General features: G+C 47.5%; 3 protein-coding genes and 1 long non-coding RNA gene across 5 annotated transcripts; 2 read left to right on the top strand and 2 right to left on the bottom strand.

Moving 5' to 3' along the window:
- Positions 1–450: 450 nt before the first annotated feature.
- Positions 451–1,208, bottom strand: LOC125512666. Its single transcript, XM_048677764.1, has one exon. The coding sequence runs from the start codon at positions 1,103–1,105 to the stop codon at positions 611–613; it is 495 nt and encodes a 164-aa protein (XP_048533721.1). The 5' UTR covers positions 1,106–1,208; the 3' UTR covers positions 451–610.
- An 80-nt stretch (positions 1,209–1,288) lies between these two features.
- LOC125512651 (zinc finger protein GIS2) lies at positions 1,289–4,395 on the top strand. 2 transcript variants are annotated; one of them, XM_048677752.1, is made up of 4 exons: positions 1,289–1,476; positions 2,032–2,259; positions 2,448–2,543; positions 3,468–4,395. In XM_048677752.1, the coding sequence occupies exons 2-4, from the start codon at positions 2,150–2,152 to the stop codon at positions 4,117–4,119; spliced, it is 858 nt and encodes a 285-aa protein (XP_048533709.1). In that variant the 5' UTR covers positions 1,289–1,476; positions 2,032–2,149; the 3' UTR covers positions 4,120–4,395. The 2 variants fall into 2 exon arrangements, with proteins under 2 accessions (XP_048533709.1, XP_048533714.1); XM_048677757.1 differs by lacking the exon at positions 2,032–2,259 and having other exon boundaries at positions 1,300–1,476.
- Positions 4,396–4,654: 259 nt separating this feature from the next.
- LOC125512642 (very-long-chain aldehyde decarbonylase GL1-10) lies at positions 4,655–7,134 on the bottom strand. The gene is made up of 5 exons (XM_048677741.1): positions 6,682–7,134; positions 6,008–6,330; positions 5,262–5,409; positions 5,143–5,175; positions 4,655–4,982 (listed from the first exon to the last, which is right to left on the bottom strand). Exons 1-5 carry the CDS (start codon positions 7,009–7,011, stop codon positions 4,911–4,913), a joined length of 906 nt encoding a protein of 301 aa, XP_048533698.1. The 5' UTR covers positions 7,012–7,134; the 3' UTR covers positions 4,655–4,910.
- A 131-nt stretch (positions 7,135–7,265) lies between these two features.
- On the top strand, positions 7,266–9,027 carry LOC125512677. The gene is made up of 2 exons (XR_007285486.1): positions 7,266–8,437; positions 8,566–9,027. It is a non-coding gene; the product is annotated as an uncharacterized LOC125512677 (long non-coding RNA).
- The last annotated feature ends 8,722 nt before the right edge of the window (positions 9,028–17,749 follow it).

Raw genomic sequence — 17,749 nt, 5'->3', positions numbered from 1 at the left:
GAGCACCGCCACCCCACGCCTCACAGCGACCTCCGCTGGACACATCTGAGCCGAAACCAGCAGCCATCCCCGACGCCCACCGGTCGCCAAACAGGGAGCCGCTGATTCGGGGAAGGCCAGCGGAAGGGAGCCGCGAACGCATCCGCCCCACTGTCTCCGACCACCACCAGCAGAAGCGACGCACGCCGGAGTCACGCCACGCCGCCCGCCGCCCCACGGAGCTCCCCCGGCCCCCGAGCGGTCTGCACGAGGAACAACGGCCTGCCGCCAGATCCGCGCGGGCTTCGCCTGGCAGAAGCATTTGGCGGAGGCGGGAGGAAGGGGGTGGCTGGAGGGGAGGTTCGGCCGGAGGGGGGGGGGGGGGGGGGGGGGGGGGGGGGGGGGGGGGGGGGGGGGGGGGGGGGGGGGGGGGGGGGGGGTCGCTGCCCGAGCCGCCCTGGGGAGGACGGCGCGGGGGCAAAACAAGCCTCTCCGGAAGTCTTTGGGTCAATTACTACACTGTAATAACATCACAGTTAGAGATCATCGATCGAGACAGTTCGCAACACTACAGAGCAGGACGCATACAAGCGTTTCATCGAACACATACACTCCATCTTAAGCATGGCGGTCAGCCGCCGGCGCGCGAGTAGAGCGTCCTGAGGGTGTCGACGACCGGGCGGAACCCGTCACGGAGCGGCACGACGGAGACGGCGCGGAGGTGCTCGGCACCGTCCTTGGTGGGCTCGCGCAGCGCCAGGCGACACATTTCCCCCTGCAGGGCGTCCGCCGCGGCGCGCGCGGCGCCCCGGTGCGCGGCGAAGAGGCGCGCGAGCTCGTCAGCGGAGCAGCCGAGCAGGGCGCGCGCGGCGCGGTCGAAGAGGACGACGGGGAAGACGCGGTCGTGGGTGGCCACGGAGAGGAGCAGCCGGTAGGCGCGCGCCGGGGCGGGTCCGCCGCACGCGCCGCAGGGGGAGCCCTCGGGGTGGCCCGGGAGCGCGCGGCGGCCGCAGGTCGGGCAGGAGAGGTACGAGAAGTCGGACGTGTCGGCCGCCACGATGGTGCAGTACGGTGGCGTCCACGTCGCCGCCGCGCCGCCGCCACTGCCGCAGCCGGCGAGAGACATCCTGGCCCAAGCCCAAGAGTCGCCGTTCGATTCCGGCCCACAAGGGCCACAGCCTTTTTAAAACTTTGCGTTACGACTTCTAGTCTTCTACGGGTTGCTCGCTTTCTGTGAGCCGTCCACTGGAGATCGGACGGCTAGGGTGATCACGTGTTCCCTCTTATAGCCTGGATCTGCCTGCGTCGTCTTCCCGACCGACCGACCGGGTGCGTTCGGTGTCCGGACCTACCCAATCCCAATCCAACATCGCGAGTCGGGGTCGCTGTCCCTCACCGTCGCCGCCGCGGCTTCCACCCGCTGACCTCCGCCGGAGCTCGCCGGACTCGTAGGGTTTCTTCAGTCGTCCTCTTCCCTGCTGGAGATCCGCACCCTAGGTAAGCCTCGGTTTCGTCAACTTCACCTGCACCTAATTTGCGCCGTGTAGGCAGAAATCGGCTATCTTCCTCGAGATTTCGTGCCTTTAGCTGTATATACGCGTATCGGCGTATGTTGCCCGAGTAGATGCGAACCCGCTTGCTGTTGCCCGATGTGGTCGCCGCCCCTAGGGTTTCTTTCGCTGAAGCTTTGGGCTTTGTACGATAGGACTTATGAGCATGGCCCGGTGGAACTGTTGAGGCCCTCGTATGTTGATAATCCATCGTGCTGAGGTGGTTGTAGGACGGTTCATGGCTGTAGCCTGTAGGGTCAGGTGGTAAAACAAAATTTATTGTTAGGGCGCGAATTGTGTGGTGGTGTTGTCTGGGAAGGAAACCCTTGCGTCGCGAGAAATCAAGATGCGGGGGCGGTGCTTGAATGTCGTGAATGGTCATGGCGGAAAGTAGGGGAAGTTCGTGCGGCCTACGGTTGGAATTCAGCGTGCTTAGTAGAGGATGATGATGGTTGTTGGCCTCATGGGGTTGGATTTCAGCCTGTGGTTTTGTTGTCGACAGGAAGGAAGGAAGGGAGGAAGGAAGCAGGGTGAGTTGTGGTGATTTTGTGGTTTGGACGTGTGGTGTTCACAGTTTGGTGGGAGCTTGGAGGCAGGAGATTTAGAAGGAAGGGTTGACGATGAGCAGCCGAAGCCCGCCGCCGAGGGACCGGAGGATGCGTACTGAACGCACCTCGTACCGTGACGCGCCATACCGGAGAGACAGGGACGGCCGCCGTGGTCCAAGCAGGTTTGAGCCGCCTTATTTAATGAAACACGATAAACATTTGCCATTGTATATCAAGCGTTGTTGCTTTCTCTCTTAACTGTATATGTTGGCCATAATGCTACCTGAAGAGGCCTTACACTAGCCCTGGTTTCTATGATGGTAGCAGGGGGCTGTGTATCCTTTAATTATTTCCTTTACTTGTACTGCAGGTCTGCTAGTGATTTGTGCAACAACTGTAAGCGTCCAGGGCATTTTGCTAGAGATTGTCCAAATGTGTCTGTCTGCCATGCCTGTGGCCTTCCAGGGTAAGGACTATTACTTGTTTGGTCATGCGGATCTGAGATTTTGCAGTCTTGTATGTTAGCTCATGTTAAGATCTTCCATTGTGTAGCAACTTTTTATTGTATTCTTGACTTCTTATTCATAATGATTCCAATGCTTTCAATATTCTCAATAGCCCTGCTATTTTCTAGTGCATATTTTACACCAGATTACCATAATTGTTGGTTGCAGTTATTTGCTTTTGTATGCTGTATTGTATCTAGAACTCTGTCCATCATCATGTAACTATTGCATTTCTTTTCCTGTGGAGTTTTCATGCTTTTAATATTCTCGGTAGACCTAATTGTTCTCCAGTGCATATTTTACATTGGGTTACCATGATTAATGGTTGCAATTATTTGTTCGTGCTTAACCATTTTGAGGCACCTTATGTTCTTGTCATGTTTAATGAGAAATCTAGTATCAGCGTGAATTGATAGTTATTTGAGATCCCCCCACCCCCCTCAAAACAATACATGTGTCACCTGTCTTAAGTCATTTGTAATCATCTTATGTTAGTACCTTTTTAGTGCAAGTGCCTTGTACAAGGATTTGGTTCATTTTTCATAATTTATTCTGGATGCAAATATATTATCAGAAAGCGGTGGTTAACAGATAATGATACTTGAAGCTTGAACCGTACATAGATCATAACCATCATAAAAATGACCAGTACATGATAAATTGTGAAGCTTAAGTTGTACTCCCTCCATCCTAAAATAAGTGTCTCAACTCTAGTACAACTTTGTACTAAAGTTAGTATAAAGTTAAGACGCTTATTTTGAGACGGAGGGAGTACATAGGTCATACGTTATTCCTCCATGTGACCAGGAAAGCCTTGCATAGTACATCCTCTACCTTCCTTCTGAGGCAAAAACAGTGCCCACTCAATCTTTAAATTTCTGCAGGCACATTGCAGCTGAGTGTTCTTCCAAAGATCTCTGCTGGAACTGCAAAGAGCCTGGGCACATGGCTAATGCCTGCCCGAATGAAGGGATATGCCGCAACTGTGGCAAATCAGGTCACATTGCAAAAGACTGCACTGCTCCGCCAATGCTGCCTGGAGAAGTGAAGCTCTGCAACAACTGCTACAAACCAGGGCACATTGCCGTGGAGTGCACCAATGAGAAGGCCTGCAACAACTGTAGGAAGAGTGGCCATCTTGCCCGTAACTGCACCAATGAGCCTGTTTGCAATCTCTGCCATGTTGCAGGGCATTTGGCCCGTCAATGCCCCAAATCCGACGAGATCAACGAGAGGGGTGGGCCTCCTCCCTTCCGTGGCAGCGATGCTCTGTTCCGTGGCGGCGATGCTCTGTTCCGTGGTGGCGATGCTCCCTTCCGCGGTGGTGATGCTCCCTTCCGTGGTGGCGGTGGTGCTCTCTTCCATGGTGGCTACAGTGACGTGGTCTGCCGGGCCTGCAACCAGGTTGGCCATATGAGCCGTGACTGCATGGGTGGTGCTTTCATGATCTGCAACAACTGCGGTGGCCGTGGTCATATGGCTTATGAGTGTCCATCTGGGAGGCTCCTGGACCGGTTCCCTCCACGCCGATACTGAACGACTACCATGAGCTCTTTCAGTCCTTTTGATCGATGGTGTTGTGAATCATCATTTTGACGTGCGTCGTGTTTTTGAATGTCTAAGGGATTAAGTATTCCAGTTGTTTCTGCAACTTGTTAGTCTTGTGGTTATTGAATGGCTTCTAGGGTATTTTCAGATCAGACTCCCTTGCTCCCTGTGTTTTGAATAATAATTATTTTCATGGATTAGTGAATACCAAGTGTTTATCTGTAAATTGTGATTTCAGCTATTTTAACTGGATCATTCTGTTGAGAGTGGATCTATATGAATGGAGCGCCTTATATTAATGCTTACAAGTTTCATGGTCTAAACTGTGTTTTCAGTATTATTTCACATTTTCTTGAGGCAATTGTCAAATTTGGTAGTATGTCCTATTTTGCTATCCTCCCAAAGTTTAAAACGTTGCAATTGATACTGTACAATCTTATAACTGGAGCTTGCGTGTGAACTGAAATGGATGTACATTTTTTTCCTCATAGACAGATGATAAATATTCAGTATGACCATCAAGTGCACAAGCTTAATCATACTTTTCTTATTGAAAGCCAATCCACGAACATATAGCAGATAGCAAGCTTGCTTAAAGGTTATCTGGTAAATATTATTGGTCAGCATAACAAGTTCAGGGACGTTCACCACACTTGCAAGAAACACAAAAAATCACATAACAAGAACTACACATGTCCAGCTCAACACAACTATTTTCACAATGCCATAACTGAACAAGATCATCAGGGAGGCGCTGAGGATGCACTCTATAAGACCATCTAATCCAACTTTGCATAAGCGAATCCGTCAGCACCTTCTTTCTTGCCGTCGCTTGGCGCCAGATCCTTCAACTATTTCATGCAGGGACAAGAAAAGTCAATAAAATTAGCTCCATATATATAGTCACCTTAACAGCCAATTCACAGATGGCAAAAAAAAATGCACGATACTATTTCTTAGGTAAAGTATATGTAACGACAGAAGAAGATATAAACAGTTAAAACAAACTACCTTTGCTAAGTAAGCCTTGTGGAATCTGTAACCCTGAAAGAACAATATACTCAAATTAGAAATCTTGCGCTTCCTGAGATTTTGAATAGTGCCTTTGTGCAATGAAGGGGAAAACTTACTCTGTCGGTCCCATATAGGTAATCACAGTACGTGAAAACGGAAGCAAAATTGCTCTGGCTTTGGCCTCCAACGTAGTGATGATAATCATGGTATTCTGCTCCTCCATAGAATGGAATATACTTTGTCAGGCTGAATGGGAAATCAAAACTGCAAAATGAATAGATAAAGTTCAGTGGAGTAGTCATGGACAGTGTCACTGGTCATAGCAACAACTGTTCCTAAAAAATGGATTAGATGTGGCATCTTGTAACTTAGCTGTTCACACATTACTATTTCTTCAAGACTTGTAGGTTGTATCTTTTTCACAATAGAGTGAAATTATAATTAAGAAACATAAGATACTTTGGCCAAAATAATAAAGTCACATGAATTGAAACACAGCTGGGGAAAAACCGAATAAATGTAGAGTTTGCTTGTTAATTTTGTCCTACAAAAGAGATCATAGCTTTAGCTTCTTCATTACCAGGTTCTTCCATTCATATAGATGTTGATGAACAAAGAAATGTATTCCTAAGAAAACCTTCAAGTAAGCAGCCAGCTACGACTTTTTTTAAGAAATAACTCAATTAATTCAGACATAGACCCATGCAGCTCCCCCACTAATATTCATTGGTACCGATTTTAGTCATATTTGGTGTCATGCAGCTAACATCGCAATCATCCAGCAACTCCATTTATTATAAATCCATCCATCACTAGCAGCAAAACATAATCTCTCAAGAGAGAAACTACGGAAATTCCTTACCCGCTGTGTGTATCAATGGCTTCCATCTGACGAAGTATAATCCAGAGCCAGAATGTTATCATGTGGCCTGGTGCAATGGCCGGCCCAGCGAAGGAGGGGATGCCAAGTATGAGCACCTCTGCCCAATGTGCGTATGGCGCGGCAAAGCCAATGGGCGCGGTGTACTCATGGTGGATCCGGTGGATCTTCTCATAGCCCCACTCACCGTGCAGCAGCCGGTGGATCCAGTAGTTGAGGTAGTCCTCAACCAGGAAGTAGACCAGCAGCTGTGCCGCCATCTCCCCCAGAGACGGCAGAGGCAGTCCGGTGTGGATTCCCACCATCTGCAGTGATCAATCAAATAGGATAAATTTACTACTGTATTGTTTGGTCTTAGATACAACAACAGTCTTTTGTTTTTGCCAAGACTGCGTGGAGAAAACTGGGGGAAACTTTGAAGTGTGGATCACTTGTACAGGGTTTTGGAGCAGAACCCAGGCCATAAATTCCTCAAATCTAGTACTCCTCCGAACATACAGATCAAAATGACAACCGCATGCGAATCTGAATTCCATGCCTGTCAGCGCTGTGACATTCGATCTTTTTCCATGGAACCCCAAATCTCCGGCCGCATTGCGCAGATTCATCATCCGCCAAGAGAAAAGGAAAAACGAGGGTCGGGGGGAGAAGCGGACCTTGACGGCGGGGTAGGAGACGAGCTGGAGCGGGCCGATGACGAGGAAGAAGATGCGCATGACGTCGCCGTAGCACTTGATGAACTCGGCCCGCGAGAGCCGCACCCGGGGCTGCAGCTTGTACGGCCCGACGGCCCGCGGCGCGCGGAGCTCGAGGAGCGCGACGGGGAGCGGCGCGAGCGTGAAGACGACGAGGAGGAAGAGGATGTTGAGGCAGTAGAGGTAGTAGTCGGACGCCTCCGCGGTCCACCGGAACCAGAGCGCCTCCGCGGCCGTCATGGCGCGCCCCAGCGCCGCCTCGGCCTCCGCCGCCGTCGCCCACGGGAGCATCTCGTCCGGGCCGGACAGAGAGACAGACACAAGGACCCGCCCGCAAAAACAGAGAGATAGACCACTGGCCAGTCTCGCTCCTCGGACCCTCCGCCACTACTCCTCCCACTCGCCCGGGGACGCGTCCGTAATTTCTGTGGGATTGCGGGGGTGCTGCGGCGTATGTTTTGCCGCTCCTCCCCCGGGTTTCCAGAGCGGTTCGGTCACACTGGCGCTGGCCGGCGAGTGGCCGTGAGCCCGAGACGTCGTGCTCGCCTTCTGCGACGGGCTGGACGGTTCACTGACGTGTGGGGCCGGCGTGGGCTTTCGGCTTTCAGCGCGATGGGCCGGCAGGCCTTTGTCCGGCACTGGTGATTTTCTAAGTTGGATCTCACGTGCCACATGGAGCTCCTGTGGCTGTCCTTTTGGACCCATATGACATGCATGATCTGGACTTTGATATTATGATCCCCAGATTTAGACGTGAGCTGAGCTTCCCCTAATGAGGTTATCCCTTTACTTGTAAACGATACTATTTTACTTATGAATGAATACAGGAGAAGAAGTTTATCAAAAAAAAACCTAAAATCTAAAAAGTGCACGCGCGCTATCTGGGCGAACTGAGCGGCCGCGCGGTGACCGCTCGGTACATGTGTATCGTACGTCCCGCAGTGCCAGGCGTTATCTGGTCGGGAGAGTTTTGCGGATCGCTCACCCGGGGTAGACACGTCGTGTTCCTTATCCACTCAACCACCCTCCCACTGCCGCCTTGCCTCCTCCTGCGACGCCGGCCGCCACGCCGTTCCTCTTTCGGGCAACGCCCCTCCGCCGCGCTCCTCCTCCCGGCAACGCAGCCGCCGCTCCGCTCCTGCTGCCGGCTACGCGCCCGCTGCCGCGCCCCTCCGGCCGCCTTCCGATGACGTACGCCGGTCCCGTCCTCCTGGCGACGCGAGCCGCGCCCGGCGGGCCTGCTCCCCTGCTTCCGTATGCCCCGTATGTTGCTGGCCGCCTCCTCCTCTTTTGCTTGCACAAGCGCCGTTGTGCCATCCATCTGCAGGTCACAGCCTCCTTCAGCAACAGGCCGATGCTGCCGTGACCATCCATGGCGGCGAGTAAACCCGGCCGCGGCGGTCTCAGCCAAGTGCCCGTCCGCCGCACCCAGCGTCCCGAAGTAGCCGCCCTTCCGCTGTTCCACACCACGCGCGATGGCCGCATCAATTCGATTTGATGTGCATGCATTCCGGTACCTGATTTGACAGCCTCTCTGTCGATTTTTGGTGCTTCTCTGTCAGCACGGCATAGTGTTGCCTGCATTTTTTTACGATGCATCAGCGTGTGTGGTCGCGTTGTACCCCTAGGCAACACTGGATGCACGCAGGGAGCTTAGATTAGGGGGCTGGGAGTTCTTGTGCAGTTCGCCGCAGGGGATGAGGTTGCGCTTTTTGTGGTGAGTGCTTGTTGGGAATTTTTCACGAGATTGGGTGTTGTTCATGTGGTCTAACGACTTGATTCTGTTGTTTTTACACAAAACACTATGCGCATTGGTCTACTTGACTAAACTAGTTGGCTAGTCAGGTTTGTGCGGTTGCACGAGATCTTGTACTTAGTTGGCTTCTGGAGCTGGCGATGAAGCATGGAGGAGCAAAGGAGCACGGAACACCGGCGTTGACGCACTGCTCCGTCATCTCGCCGGGGCCGTCGTATTCCCTATTGCCTCCCTAACTCACCGTTCGCGAGCACCCCGCGGCCTCCGGCGTGCTTAAGCCGTCATCGGAGCCTGCAAGCTGTGGCAACCTCCCAACGCATGGATGCATCGACCTTGAGTAGTGGCCGTCGCTACCATCCCGTTCATGGCAGACACTTTTTCCTCTCTTGTGTGTGTTTCTTTCTCTCGTGTGTGTGGATTGTTACGTTTACTAGTTGGCTCATGTCAGGTGGATGGATCTGTGTGTGGATTGTTACGTTTACTAGTTGCCAATAGTTCTTCTGTCAACTAAACATCAATATGTGTGCAACTATACTATATTGCCGCGCCAACTAAGCTTATGTGTGTGTTAATAGTCCAGCCAACTAAACATCAACGTGTGTGCAACTAGACTATATTGCCGCGTCAATTGCGCATATGTGTGCAACTAGCGTCCTGCCAACTAAACATCATTATGTGTGTAACTGACTAAATTACAAGCCAACTGAGCATATGTGTGTGCAACTAGTCCTTCTGCCAACTAAACATCAATGTGTGTGGAAGTAGATTACATTACAAGCCAACTAAATATCAATGTGTGTTCAACTAGACTACATTACAAGCCAACTCAGCATATGTGTGTGCAAATAGTCTTCCTGCCAACTAAACTGTTGGGGAACGTAGTAATTTCAAAAAAATTCCTACGCACACGCAAGATCATGGTGATGCATAGCAACGAGAGGGAGAGTGTTGTCTACGTACCCTCGTAGACCGTTCGCGGAAGCGTTATATCAACGCGGTTGATGTAGTCGTACGTCTTCACGTCCGACCGATCCAAGTATCGAAAGCACGGCACCTCCGAGTTCTGCACACGTTCGGCTCGGGGACGTCCTCGCCTTCTCGATCTAGCAAGAGGGGCGAAGTAGTAGATGAGTTCCGGCAGCACGACAGCGTGGTGACGGTGTTGGTGAAGAACAATCTCCGCAGGGCTTCGCCTAAGCACTACGAAAATTATGACGGAGGATAAACTAGAGGGGACGGGGTTGCCGGCACATGGCTTGGTGTTTCTTAATGTGTCTTTGATGCTAGCCCTACCCCTCTATTTATATGTTGAGCCCTGGGGTCGAAACTTGGAGTAAAAGCCTCCTCAAAGTCGGTTTCACCCGAAAGACAAGAGTCCTTCTCGGACTCCAGGGCTAGACGCCAGGGTTCCCGGCGTCTACCCCCTAGACGCCAGGGTTCCTGGCATCTAGCCTCTGGTCTCCGCAAAACTTCCTTTTGCACTTTCCAAAAGCCTCGTGGGCTTTCCCCTTTGGCCTAGATAAAGTGTTCTCATGCCCAAACATTTCGGGAAACATCTGAAACCCCTTCCGGTGAATTCTGAAACCCTTCCGGAGATCAAACACTACTATCCCATATATCAAACTTTATCTCCGGAACATTCCGGAGTTCCTCGTCATGTCCGTGATCTCATCCCGGACTCCGAACAACATTCGGTCATCAACATACATAACTCATATAGTACTATATCGTCAACGAACGTTAAGCGTGCGGACCCTACGGGTTCGAGAACTACGTAGACATGACCGAGACACCTCTCTGGTCAATAACCAATAGCGGGACCTGGATGCCCATATTGGCTCCTACATATTCTATGAAGATCTTTATCGGTCAGACCGCATAACAACATACGTTGTTCCCTTTGTCATCGGTATGTTACTTGCCCGAGATTCGATCGTCGGTATCTCAATACCTAGTTCAATCTCGTTACCGGCAAGTCTCTTTACTCATTCCATAACACATCATCCCGCAACTAACTCATTAGTTGCAATGCTTGCAAGGCTTATAGTGATGTGCATTACCAAGTGGGCCCAAAGATACCTCTCCGACAATCGGAGTGACAAATCCTAATCTCGAAATACGCCAACCCAACAAGTACCTTCAGAGACACCTGTAGAGCACCTTTATAATCACCCAGTTACGTTGTGACGTTTGGTAGCACACAAAGTGTTCCTCCGATAAACGGGAGTTGCATAATCTCATAGTCATAGGAACATGTATAAGTCATGAAGAAAGCAATAGCAACAAACTAAATGATCAAGTGCTATGCTAACGGAATGGGTCAAGTCAATCACATCATTCTCCTAATAATGTGATCCCATTAATCAAATGGCAACTCATGTCTATGGTTAGGAAACATAACCATCTTGATCAACGAGCTAGTCAAGTAGACGCATACTAGTGACACTCTGTTTGTCTATGTATTCACACATGTATTATGTTTTCGGTTAATACAATTCTAGCATGAATAATAAACATTTATCATGATATAAGGAAATAAATAATAACTTTATTATTGCCTCTAGGGCATATTTCCTTCAGTCTCCCAACTTGCACTAGAGTCAATAATCTAGTTCACATCGCCATGTGATTTAACATCAATAGTTCACATCGCCATGTGATTTAACATCAATAGTTCACATCACCATGTGATTAACACCCATAGTTCACATCGTCATGTGACCAACACCCAAAGGGTTTACTAGAGTCAATAATCTAGTTCACATCGCTATGTGATTAATACCCAAAGAGTACTAAGGTGTGATCATGTTTTGCTTGTGAGGAAAGTTTAGTCAACGGGTCTGCCACATTCAGATCCATATGTATTTTGCAAATTTCTATGTCAACAATGCTCTGCACGGAGCTACTCTAGCTAATTGCTCCCACTTTCAATATGTATCTAGATTGAGACTTTGAGTCATCTGGATCAGTGCCAAAACTTGCATCGACGTAACCCTTTACGACGAACCTTTTGTCACCTCCATAATCGAGAAACATATCCTTATTCCATTAAGGATAATTTTGACCAATGTCTAGTAATCTACTCCTAGATCACTATTGTACTCCCTTGCCAAACACAGGGCAGGGTATACAATAGGTCTGGTACACAGCATGGCATACTTTATAGAACCTATGGCTGAGGCATAGGGAATGACTTTCATTCTCTCTCTATCTTCTGCCGTGGTCGGGTTTTGAGTCTTACTCAACTTCACACCTTGTAACACAGGCAAGAACTCCTTATTTGACTGTTCCATTTTGAACTACTTCAAAATCTTGTCAAGGTATGTACTCATTGAAAAACTTATCAAGCGTCTTGTATATCTCTATAGATCTTGATGCTCAATATGTAAGCAGCTTCACCGAGGTCTTTATTTGAAAAAAAACCCTTTCAAACATTCCTTTATGCTTTGCAGAATAATTCTACATTATCTCCGATCAACAATATGTCATTCACATATACTTATCAGAAATGCTGTAGTGCTCCCACTCACTTTCTTGTAAATACAGGCTTCACCGCAAGTCTGTATAAAACCATATGCTTTGATCAACTTATCAAAGCGTATATTCCAACTCCGAGATGCTTGCACCAGTCCATAGATGGATCGCTGGAGTTTGCATATTTTGTTAGTACCTTTAGGATCGACAAAACCTTCTGGTTGCATCATATACAACTTTTCTTTAATAAATCCTATTAAGGAATGCAATTTTGTTTATCCATTTGTCAGATTCATAAAATGCGGCAAGAGCTAACATGATTCGGACAGACTTCAGCATAGATACGAGTGAGAAATTCTCATCGTGGTCAACACCTTGAACTTGTCGAAAACCTTTTGCGACAATTCTAGCTTTGTAGATAGTAACACTACTATCAGCGTCCGTCTTCCTCTTGAAGATCTATTTAATCTCAATGGCTCGCCGATCTTTGGGCAAGTCAATCAAAGTCCATACTTTGTTCTTATACATGGATCTCATCTCAGATTTCATGGTCTCAAGCCATTTCGCGGAATCTGGGCTCATCATTGCTTCCTCATAGTTCGTAGGTTCGTCATGGTCAAGTAACATGACCTCCAGAACATGATTACCGTACCACTCTGGTGCGGATCTCACTCTGGTTTACCTACGAGGTTCGGTAGTAACTTGATCTGAAGTTATATGATCATCATCATTAGCTTCCTCACTAATTGTTGTAGGAGTCACAGAAACAGATTTCTGTGATGAACTACTTTCCAATAAGGGAGCAGGTACAGTTACCTCATCAAGTTTTGCTTTCCTCCCACTCACTTCTTTCGAGAGAAACTCCTTCTCTACAAAGGATTCATTCTCAGCAATGAATATCTTACCTTCGTATCTGTGATAGAAGGTGTACCCAACATTTTCTTTTGGGTATCCTATGAAGACGCACTTCTCTGATTTGGGTTTGAGCTTATCAGGTTGAAACTTTTTCACATAAGCATTGCAACCTCAGACTTTAAGAAACAACAACTTTGGTTTCTTGCCAAACCACAGTTCATACGGTGTCGCCTCAACGGATTTAGATGGTGCCATTTTTAACGTGAATGCAGCTGTCTCTAATGCATAACCCCAAAACTATAGTGATTAATCAGTAAGAAACATCATAGATTGCACTATATCCAATAATAGTACGGTTATGACGTTCGGACACACCATTATGTTGTGGTGTTCCAGGTGGCATGATTTTGTTGAAACTATTCCACATTGTTTTAATTGAAGACCAAACTCGTAACTCAAATATTTGTCTCTGTGATCAGATCGTAGAAACTTTATTTTCTTGTCACGATGATTTTCCACTTCACTCTGAAGTTCTTTGAACTTTTCAAATGTTTCAGACTTATGTTTCATCAAGTAGATATACCCATATCTGCTCAAATCATTTGTGAAGGTCAGAAAATAACGATACCCGCCGCGAGCCTCAACACTCATCGGACTGCATACATCAGTATGTATTATTTCCAATATGTCAGTTGCTCGCTCCATTGTTCCGGAGAACGGAGTCTTAGTCATCTTGCCCATGAGGCATGGTTCGCAAGCATCAAGTGATTCCAAAAGTCCATCAGCATGGAGTTTCTTCATGCGCTTTACACCAATATGACCTAAACGACAGTGCCACAAATAAGTTGCACTATCATTTATTAATTTTGCATCTTTTGGTTTCAATATTATGAATATGTGTATCACTACGATCAAGATCCAACGAACCATTTTCATTGGGTGTGTAACCATATAAGGTTTTATTCATGTAAACAGAACAACAATTTATTCTCTTACTTAAATGAATAACCGTATTGCAATAAACATGATCAAATCATATTCATGCTCAACGCAAACACCAAATAACACTTATTTAGCTTTAACACTAATCCCAAAAGTATAGGGAGTGTGCGATGATGATCATATCAATCTTGGAACCACTTCCAACACACATCGTCACTTCACCCTTAACTAGTCTCTGTTCATTCTGCAACTCCTGTTTCAAGTTACTACTCTTAGCAATTGAACCAGTACAAAATACCGAGGGGTTGCTACCAACACTAGTAAAATACACATCAATAATCTGTATATCAAATATACCTTTGTTCACTTTGCCATCCTTCTTATCCGCCAAATACTTGGGGCAGTTCCGCTTCCAGTGACCAGTCCCTTTGCAGTAGAAGCACTTAGTCTCAGGCTTAGGACCAGACTTGGGCTTCTTCACTTGAGCAACAACTTACTTGCCGTTCTTCTTGAAGTTCCCCTTCTTCCCTTTGCCCTTTTCTTGAAACTAGTGGTCTTGTCTACCATCAACACTTGATGTTTTTCTTGATTTCTACCTTCGTTGATTTCAGCATTACGAAGAGCTTGGTAATCGTTTCCGTTATCCCTTGCATACTATAGTTCATCACGAAGTTCTACTAACTTGGTGATGGTGACTAGAGAATTCTGTCAATCACTATTTTATCTGGAAGATTAACTCCCACTTGATTCAAGCGATTGTAGTACCCAGACAATCTGAGCACATGCTCACTGCTTGAGCTATTCTCCTCCATCTTTTAACTATAGAACTTGTTGGAGACTTCATATCCCTCAACTCGGGTATTTGCTTGAAATATTAACTTCAACTCCTGGAACATCTCATATGTTCCATGATGTTCAAAAACGTCTTTGAAGTCCCGATTCTAAGCCGTTAAGCATGGTGCACTAAACTATCAAGTAGTCATCATATTGTGCTAGCCAAACATTCATAACGTCTACCTCTACTCCTGCAATAGGTCTGTCACCTAGCGGTGCATCAAAGACATAATTCTTCTATGCAGCAATGAGGATAATCCTTAGATCACAGATCCAATCTGCATCATTGCTACTAACATTTTTCAACATAATTTTTCTCTAGGAACACAATAAACTGGGAGCAACATCGCGAGCTATTGATCTACAACATAGATATGCTAATACTACCATGACTAAGTTCATGATAAATTAAAGTTCAATTAATCATATTACTTAAGAACTCCCACTTAGATAGACATCCCTCTAATCCTCTAAGTGATCACGTGATCCAAATCAACTAAACCATAACCGATCATCACGTGAAATGGAGTAGCTTTCAATGGTGAACATCATTATGTTGATCATATCTACTATATGATTCACGCTCGACCTTTCGGTCTCAGTGTTCCGAGGCCATATCTGCATATGCTAGGCTCGTCAAGTTTAACCTGAGTATTCTGCGTGTGCAAAACTGGCTTGCACCCGTTGTAGATGGACGTAGAGCTTATCACACCCGATCATCATGTGGTGTCTGTGCACGACGAACTTTGGCAACGGTGCATACTCAGGGAGAACACTTTTATCTTGAAATTTAGTGAGAGATCATCTTATAATGCTACCGTCAATCAAAGCAAGATAAGATGCATAAAATACAAACATCACATGCAATCAATATAAGTGATATGATATGGCCATCATCATCTTGTGCTTGTGATCTCCATCTCCAAAGCACCGTCATGATCACCATTGTCACCGGCGTGACACCTTGATCACCATCGTAGCATCGTTGTCGTCTCGCCAATCTTATGCTTCCATGACTATCGCTACCACTTAGTGATAAAGTAAAGCATTACAGCGCAATTGCATTGCATATAATAAAGCGACAACCATATGGCTCCTGCCAGTTGCCGATAACTCGGTTACAAAACATGATCATCTCATACAATAAAATTTAGCATCATGTCTTGACCATATCACATCACAACATGCCCTGCAAAAACAAGTTAGACGTCCTCTACTTTGTTGTTGCAAGTTTTACGTGGCTGCTACGGGCTTAGCAAGAACCGTTCTTACCTACGCATCAAAACCACAATGATAGGTTGTCAAGTTGGTGTTGTTTTAACCTTCTCAAGGACCGAGCGTAGCCACACTTGGTTCAACTAAAGTTGGAGAAACTGACACCCGCCGGCCACCTGTGTGCAAAGCACGTCGGTAGAACCAGTCTCGCGTAAGCGTACGCGTAATGTCGGTCCGGGCCGCTTCATCCAACAATACCGCCGAACCAAAGTATGACATGCTGGTAAGCAGTATGACTTATATCGCCCACAACTCACTTGTGTTCTACTCGTGCACAACATCAACGCATAAAACCTAGGCTCGGATGCCACTGTTGGGGAACGTAGTAATTTCAAAAAAATTCCTATGCACACGCAAGATCATGGTGATGCATAGCAACGAGAGGGGAGAGTGTTGTCTACGTACCCTCGTAGACCGTTCGCGGAAGTGTTATATCAACGCGGTTGATGTAGTTGTACGTCTTCACGTCCGACCGATCCAAGTACCTAAAGCACGACACCTCCGAGTTCTGCACACGTTCGGCTCGGTGACGTCCTCGCCTTCTCGATCCAGCAAGAGGGGCGAAGTAGTAGATGAGTTCCGGCAGCACGACAGCATGGTGACGGTGTTGGTGAAGAACAATCTCCGCAGGGCTTCGCCTAAGCACTACGAAAACTATGACGGAGGATAAACTAGAGGGGACGGGGTTGCCGGCACACGGCTTGGTGTTTCTTGATGTGTCTTTGGTGCTAGCCCTACCCCTCTATTTATATGTTGAGCCCTGGGGTCGAAACTTGGAGTAAAAGCCTCCTCAAAGTCGGTTTCACCCGAAAGGCAAGAGTCCTTCTCGGACTCCAGGGCTAGACGCCAGGGTTCCCGGCGTTTACCCCCTAGACGCCAGGGTTCCTGGCGTCTAGCCTCTGGTCTCCGCAAAACTTCCTTTTGCACTTTCCAAAAGCCTCGTGGGCTTTCCCCTTTGGCCCAGATAAAGTGTTCTCATGCCCAAACATTTCGGGAAACATCCGGAACCCCTTCCGGTGAATTCCGGAACCCTTCCGGAGATCAAACACTACTATCCCATATATCAAACTTTATCTCCGAACCATTCTGGAGTTCCTCGTCATGTCCGTGATCTCATCCCGGACTCCGAACAATATTCGGTCATCAACATACGTAACTCATATAGTACTATATCGTCAACGAACGTTAAGCGTGCGGACCCTACGGGTTCGAGAACTATGTAGACATGACCGAGACACCTCTCCGGTCAATAACCAATAGCGGGACCTGGATGCCCATATTGGCTCCTACATATTCTACGAAGATCTTTATCGGTCAGACCGCATAACAACATACGTTGTTCCCTTTGTCATCGGTATGTTACTTGCCCGAGATTCGATCGTCGGTATCTCAATACCTAGTTCAATCTCGTTACCGGCAAGTCTCTTTACTCGCTCCGTAACACATCATCCCGCAACTAACTCATTAGTTGCAATGCTTGCAAGGCTTATAGTGATGTGCATTACCGAGTGGGCCCAGAGATACCTCTCCGACAATCGGAGTGACAAATCCTAATCTCGAAATACGCCAACCCAACAAGTACCTTCGGAGACACCTGTAGAGCACCTTTATAATCACCCAGTTACGTTGTGACGTTTGGTAGCACACAAAGTGTTCCTCCGGTAAACGGGAGTTGCATAATCTCATAGTCATAGGAACATGTATAAGTCATGAAGAAAGCAAAAGCAACAAACTAAACGATCAAGTGCTATGCTAACGGAATGGGTCAAGTCAATCACATCATTCTCCTAATGATGTGATCCCGTTAATCAAATGATAACTCATGTCTATGTTTAGGAAACATAACCATCTTTGATCAACGAGCTAGTCAAGTAGAGGCATACTAGTGACACT

Source organism: Triticum urartu, chromosome 1, assembly GCF_003073215.2.
Source record: "Triticum urartu cultivar G1812 chromosome 1, Tu2.1, whole genome shotgun sequence".
Lineage (NCBI taxonomy): Eukaryota > Viridiplantae > Streptophyta > Magnoliopsida > Poales > Poaceae > Triticum > Triticum urartu.
Note: the sequence above shows the minus strand (reverse complement) of the source record. Positions and strands in the feature narration are given on the sequence as shown.

Coding starts and splice junctions, on each gene's coding strand:
- LOC125512666 (XM_048677764.1), bottom strand. CDS start 1,105: ATGTCTCTCGCCGGCTGCGGCAGTGGCGGCGGCGCGGCGGCGACGTGG.
- LOC125512651 (XM_048677752.1), top strand. CDS start 2,150: ATGAGCAGCCGAAGCCCGCCGCCGAGGGACCGGAGGATGCGTACTGAA. Junction 2,260..2,447: donor GGCCGCCGTGGTCCAAGCAG/GTTTGAGCCGCC, acceptor CTTGTACTGCAG/GTCTGCTAGTGATTTGTGCA. Junction 2,544..3,467: donor CATGCCTGTGGCCTTCCAGG/GTAAGGACTATT, acceptor AAATTTCTGCAG/GCACATTGCAGCTGAGTGTT.
- LOC125512642 (XM_048677741.1), bottom strand. CDS start 7,011: ATGCTCCCGTGGGCGACGGCGGCGGAGGCCGAGGCGGCGCTGGGGCGC. Junction 6,331..6,681: donor TCTCCTACCCCGCCGTCAAG/GTCCGCTTCTCC, acceptor TGATCACTGCAG/ATGGTGGGAATCCACACCGG. Junction 4,983..5,142: donor ACAAGGCTTACTTAGCAAAG/GTAGTTTGTTTT, acceptor TGCATGAAATAG/TTGAAGGATCTGGCGCCAAG.